This window comes from Cynara cardunculus (genome assembly GCF_001531365.2).
Source record: "Cynara cardunculus var. scolymus isolate 2C chromosome LG 13, CcrdV1, whole genome shotgun sequence".
Lineage (NCBI taxonomy): Eukaryota > Viridiplantae > Streptophyta > Magnoliopsida > Asterales > Asteraceae > Cynara > Cynara cardunculus.
Window position 1 is genome coordinate 38,870,606 of NC_037540.1, and position 7,336 is coordinate 38,877,941.

Here is a 7,336-nt window from a genome sequence, read left to right on the forward strand (position 1 = left end):
GTTATAACCAAAGCAGGGTCGGGACGAGGTCGGGGATGATGTTACATGTCCCTAGTACGACCTTGATTATTTTTTTTCTTTTATTTAATATATGTATATAATGTGTATATAAATAAATTTATATGTATATATGCATACATCTTTTATTAAATGATAATTACATTTGATTTCCAATATTGGTAGTTAATGTAGTGATGGTTCATTATAATTTGAATTTTAAAATACACTGTGTTTTACTAAGTGGGTACCCAACGGGTTTCTCAAGCCCGTCGGTGATTAGTTAGGACGGGGGGATTAAATGGAGATCAAGATCAAGGATGGGGGATACATTTAGGCATGGCAACGGGGTGGGGATGGGGCGGGTTTCGTAATCCCCGGCCCGGCCACGGTCCTCGACGGGTATGGGGATTAACAACAATCGTCCCTGGTCAAACCTCTATCAATCCCCAATCCCCGGTCAAACCCCATGAAAAATATCCGTTAGTTTGATTCTATCAGGGATCCCCGGCCCGACTTCGGCCTCGGTTTAACTAACATCTCCCGGCCTCGACCCCGGTTTAAGTCTACCTGTGATCCCCGGCCCCGGGACCCGTTTTAGCAGGGAATCCTCGTCCCCGTTCGGGTCAGGTGAACCGGGTTCCCCACTAAGTCGGGGAAAATCATCATCCCTAGATACATTACCCGCCCAATACTCGTTTCCATCCCTACATAAGTGTAAACCGTCCAACCCAAGCTGACATATAATGATTTGGGTTAGGTTATAAATTAAAAATGATTGAATGAGTTATGATTTTTCAAACCCAAGTAGTTGGATTGGGTTAATCATATAGCCTTAAAGTGCACAAACCAATCAATGTGCACCTGTATCACAATTCATTGTTGTTTTCATTCATGTGATTTACAATTCATTATTGAATCATAAAGTATAGGGATGAAAATTGTAATTTCAAAAGTATAGGGACTAAATTATCAAATTTTACCAAACCAGATGGACTAAAAATGTACTTTACTCCTCTATTTATACATCTTGCCAACCCTCTTAACTCCAAAGGAGAAAGACTAACAATAGTTTTCACTTTCTTCATCTTAAACTCTTTCATGGGTACGATCAAATCTCTGTTCTTTTGCTTCTTGTTCGCCGGAATCTTGTTTTTCCGACCAACCACCGCCAGATTCCTCCACTTTTCTCTTTCTGACGTGAAATCTTATGTTTCCGATCCACCTTTATCTGCTGCTGTAGACTTATCTGCTTTGCCTCCGGCACCGTCGCCAAGGGAGGAGGAAAACGACGAGAGCGGTGGTGTGCAGAAGGTGCATACGGAAAACCATCGTCACTCGTCGGACAAATCTGTCGCCGGCGGCGGTGTTATCATCGGTGGTCTTGCAACCGCCGTTTTAGCCACGCTTTATTGCTACATTCGGGTCACCCGCAGAAAAGATGGTGGAAATCATTAAAAGCTTCGATTTTTTTTTTTTAGTTTTTTTTTTTTTGGGGTTTTTATTTGGGTAAATATATGTTTTACCAACACCATTTGAGACTACGATATACTGAATTTGTTTAGTTTTATCTAGTTTATTTTTAACTGGTATTTTATTTTGATAACCATGGGTTTACTGGTCACTTTACACATACCGACTAATCCCTCGAACGACCACGAATGGTCTAGAGTCATCGCAGGTGCACCTTCATGGTCATAAAAGATTTGACGTCGCCTAGATTTGAACTCAGGGACAACGAGACTTCCACTGCATTAACCCGAGCATTAACCAGAGCGTCACAACCCAAACGGGTTGTTGTCTAACTTACGGTTTGCGTAACATGACTCTTTTTACGCTAGTAACACTTTTAAGAAGTTTCATATAAAAATACTAAAATACTGATAATATGATTTACTACTTGAATTTTGTTATATTGTCCAACTTATTGTTACAACTTTTAAGTGTTCTATTAATACTGTTGTGACGTTCATAACATGCACCCGTTTTTTTGGTATTATGTCAACAACGATACATTTAATAGTATATCATAACTTTCACACAACATATAATGTGGAGTTGTCTGATTTATTTGTATATGCAACACGAATGTCGGATAGATTCATAAACTTTAACCTTCTCGTGTACCTTTGGATGAAATCACGTTGTAGCTAGGTTTATTTATTATTTGTACAGAACCAATAACCCGTGCAATTCTTTTGTTACTCGAAGTGTTCTGTTTTAATTATGTAGTGCTTGGGTCGGTTTCTCTTCTGAAAATTGATGCATATTTCGTTTTAGTCGAGGTCATTTCAAAAGATAAGGGTTTTGAAAGTGTTTGGGTTAGGTTTTTACGTAGGGTCTCTTTGTCTGATAGCAAAAAATAAAGAGCTAAACAAAAGTCAAATCGATCAACTCCGATTATAGTTCAGATTTAGATGTGTCTTCAATTCGTTTGGTTTTCAGTAAAATCGAATGTCTAAACCCGAATAGCTTGAATGATATATATTTGGCAAACTATATGTATCACACGAATATTTTTCAATAAATTTAGAAAATATATTGTTAGGGTGGTGTCTGATTGGTTTGAGCATGGCTCCAAAGATCAAAAGTACCAGGAGGTCTCAGTTTCAAATCCAAGGAGGAATAAAAATCTCCTTGTGGCCACGGAGGTTCAAATACGGTGACTCCGGGCTATCTGCAAAACAGGTGGTTGTCCTGGTATTAGTCGGCTCGCATAGCGGGTTGGATATCAAGGTTAATAAATAAATAAATAAATAAATATATATATATATATATATATATAGTAGCGTTCAAATAAAAACCACCAAATTTGTATAAACCATGCAAACCTCATTCAACCAATCGTAATTTTTCATTTTATTCATTTTTTTGTAATTATAAGAGGTTGATTAACCATTTTTATTGCGGAGAGTGTTAATCATAGATATTATCATCTTCATTATTTAAATTTTAGAGAAATACATGAAACAGTTTCATTAAAATTTCATTAAATATTATATGAAACAATTTCATTAAATATTATATGAAACAATTTCATAACTATATATGAAACAACTTCATCAAAAAAAAGTATTATATGAAACAATTTCACAAGATTAAACAATTTCATGAATTTTTTTTATAAGATTAAACAATAAAATTGACGGATGAGGGTGGTTTGCACGGTTTATACAAATTGGATGGTTTGCATTTGATCGCTCATGTCTCTCTCTCTCTCTCTCTCTCTATATATATATATATATATATAGAGAGAGAGAGAGAGAGAGAGACCCTTGACATTTGTGCAACAAATACAACCCAATTTCAACCGTTAATTTAATTTGATTAATATGTGATTTCATAGAAGTTTTGATTGTTTTCTAATATAAAGTATTGATTATAATTAACCATATTCATCTTCCATAAATATTCAAATCATAATAAATGAACTCTCATCATTTCCATAAATATCTCAATTTATTGGGTTGCATTGGTTATACAAATGCGACGGGTTGTATTTGAAACAAACTCTATATATAATAATTTATTATGATTTAAATATTTATGGAAGATGAATATAGTTCATTAATCATGATCAATACTTTATATTAGAAAACAATCAAAACTTCTATGAAATCACATATTAATCAAATGAAACCCAATTTGTATAAACCGTGAAAACATCATTCAACCAATCATAATTTTTCATTTTGTTCATTTTTTTGTAATTATAAGGGGTTGATTAACCATTTTTATTGTGAAGGGTGTTAATCATAGATATTATCRTCTTCATTATTTTAATTTTAGAAAAATACAAGAAACAGTTTCACTAAAATTTCATTAAATATTATATGAAACAATTTCATAACCATATATGAAACAAATTCATCAAAAAAAGTATTATATGAAACAATTTTACAAGATTAAACAATTTCATGAAAAAATTTCATAAGATTAAACAATGAAATGGACGTATGAGGGTGGTTTGTACAGTTTACACAAATGAGGACGGTTTTCATTTGATCGCACATATAACATATATATATATATATATATATATATATATATATATATATATATATAAAATTGTCGAATGACCTAATAACCTAAAACCCGCGTTTCTTTAACGTCTATTGTTTGAATGTTGAGGTAGGCTAGAAAAGGGTAGATAAGTAATTTTATATAATTTCACGTGTTAAATCTCACAAAAGAAAAGAGTTAAGAATGTTGTCCTCTTTCTGCTTTTCATTTTATGTTTATCCTTTTTGTGCATGGAGAATATAATATTAAATAATTGTTTTTAATCAACAATTATCTGAATAAAACATATGCTTATAAATGATTAACAATTGTTTAACAATTACTGAATGGTTTGATGTAGAATGATTAAGTAGTCAGAGACTTAGAGTGATTAAAAGACTCATGATATAATGTAAAATGAAATATAATTGTTTGGTATTGTTTACAATGAAATTAGGGTGTTGAATGGTTAAGTGAGACTCATGATACAAAATCATCCAGAGGGTTGTATAGCCATTAAGAAAAAGATTTTTTTTTTGTCAAACAAGATTCACTTATTAACGATTCAGATGTTGTCTTTTAATAAAACTATTAAGAGGTTATATTCATTTAAGTTGAAAATAGACATCACTTAATTTGCACGTTTTTTTTCCTTACTTTTTTGATTTTTTTTTTAAATTAGCTTTAAGTTTTATACTTCTTTGTAATATTAGAAGAAGAGTTAAGATGAGAAGCGTAAAAACAGATCTAGACCCTTAATTAATTAGTATAAAGATTGATGAGGGGATGCTTTGCTTATGAAGGAAGAGAAGTTGTGAAAGGTAAATACTTTCTCGTAATAACAAATATTGAAAAAGGCAATGTATAAAAAATTACATTTTTTTATATTACTTTATAAATAAATACAGTATTGTTTTATGGTATGATAATAAAAACAATGTTTATCAGTTAAATATCTAAAATCTTTTTGATAAAATCAATATCATAAAATTTCAATACTGAAATAAGAAATACAGATAAATTAATAAATAAAACTGATTCAAAAGGTGGATTATATTCATACTCCTTAAGAATACATGAACATAAAGTATTGTTTATTGATACATATTATTTGAAATTCAAGATTTTAAAAAGATAATACGACTTTTTAAAGCTTCATGTTTGAATTTGTATAACTAATTGCAGATATACATAATCAAATACAAAATAAACATCTTATTTTAAATATGAGAAATCTAAAATATAAGTTGAATAATCTTAAGTTCTTACATGATACTTAATTATTATCTTTATAAAAGTTTATATTATTAAAACGAAAATAGATTATGCCGTTATTAATCTTGAATTAAATTATAATAAAAAAATCAAATTAAAGAAATTACTCAAAAAATGAGAACTTTAAATAGTTAATTTGATACGAATATCGATATTTTTTCTAAACTTTTATTATATCTTCAAATTTATATTAATTTATTTTAAAATAAAAACATTATCGTTTTTTCTCAAAACACATAAAATTGTATTATAACATAGATGAATACAAAGAATAAAATGATCGAGATGTATTTCGCTGCATTGCACAAATACCCTTCTAGTAAACACAAATATAGATATATTAGAAATATAAAAACGATTATATTTTAGAAAAAAAAATATGAACACCGGTTGGAATCTTGGATCTATTTGAGTGATCTTGCTTTATATACCTTTTTTTCTCAAAAAGCAAATTATAACTACGTAAACCATGCATTCATATTGAGATTTTCCATAAGCATCTTTTAGTCAACAAGTTCTCATTTACCAACAATCTTTATATGACGTCACAAAATCAAAATAATGTTAACCTCTGATTGGTTTGAGTTTGGGGAGGCTAATGACACCCCTATCATTTGCTAATGTCACCCTATCCTCTTATGTAATCATTTTTTTGTTTCTTTTTGTGTTTTTGTCTTTTTCTTGTCTTTTCTTTTTATACTAATTTCATTTTACTTAGTTTATTTAGTTATAAATATATTATTATTATTATAAATATTTTTTATTACCCTCTAAAATTTTTATTGTTACTAAAAAATATTATTTTTTCTCATAATTTCTATAAAAAATATTATATGTTTTATTTTCTTTTTTAATATTTTTCTTAAAGGCGTTACCTTTTTCTAATAATCATTTATATATATATATATATATATATATATATATATATATATATAGGGTTGGGTTCACGTGAGAYCAARGGTTTTTCGTGAGACCCGTAAGACCAATTTATGTTCATTGATCAACTTTATAGGTTAATGATCAAATGGTATAAATTGCACGGTGACAATTTTGTAATTATTGAGAAGTCTCGTGGCGTTTATGAATATTTAGATTTTCAGATTGTAGATCTAATTCAAGGGTTGAGAATTGATCTTACGGGTCTCACGAAAACCATTGGTCTCACATGATCCCAAATCTATATATATATATATATATATATTTCTTTTTTCAATAACGATTCTTTAAAAACGTAATTTTTCTAATAATTATTTATTAAAAAGATAACATTTTTATATTACCAAACTACATATAAATTCAATATAATGATAATATCATTAGATCTTTACATATTATAAAAAAATTATTTAACTACTAAGATTAAAAATCGAGAAAATTGTGACTTAAAAATCGTTTTCCCACTTATTTGATCTGTAAGTCAAACAAGTCATGATATGTACTTATGTAGCATTTTACGGTTAAAATGATCAAAATAACAAATTTTTAAAAGTTTGATAATTTATTTATTAAAAAATATATGTGAGGATGATTTTTTTTTGTGTGAATAATTATGACTCGGTGAGTTGCACGATTTTAACTTTTTTTATTTTATTTTCTTTACAATCTTTTAATTACATCATTTTAAAAATATTATAATAACTCAAGAAATTTAAAATTCTACTTTATGTAAAAGTGATTACATTTTTCAAGTCATTTTATAAAAATAACTTTTAAATTATACAATTTTAAAAAGGTTAAAATAATTTAAGTAACCAGTTTTTAAAAAAGTTTAATCATTTAATTATTCAAAAAAAAATGCAAGCACTTAATCATTTAACATAAAAAGAGTTTCAACACCTTATTCAATCAAAAAAGAGTTCAACAACTTATTCAATAAAAAAAAGTTCAGAAAACTTAATAATTCGAAATAGAACAATTTATTTAATTTTCTGAACTTTTTMTTTATTTAAATGTAATGCAAATGGTTTAGATAAATATCTCATCAATTAAAATAACTAACTGAACATAAAAATTAACTTTTGGATTAAACTATTTTAAGTTTTTTAAAATAATTACAATAAAA

General features: G+C 28.7%; 1 protein-coding gene across 1 annotated transcript; it reads left to right on the forward strand.

Annotated features, from left to right (window-relative positions):
- The first annotated feature begins 1,064 nt into the window (after positions 1–1,064).
- LOC112526067 lies at positions 1,065–1,589 on the forward strand. Its single transcript, XM_025136449.1, has one exon. It carries the CDS (start codon positions 1,099–1,101, stop codon positions 1,453–1,455), a length of 357 nt encoding a protein of 118 aa, XP_024992217.1. The 5' UTR covers positions 1,065–1,098; the 3' UTR covers positions 1,456–1,589.
- Positions 1,590–7,336: the final 5,747 nt, after the last annotated feature.

What these genes read in the sequence shown, in the direction of transcription:
- LOC112526067 (XM_025136449.1), top strand. Translation starts at nt 1,099, where the DNA reads ATGGGTACGATCAAATCTCTGTTCTTTTGCTTCTTGTTCGCCGGAATC.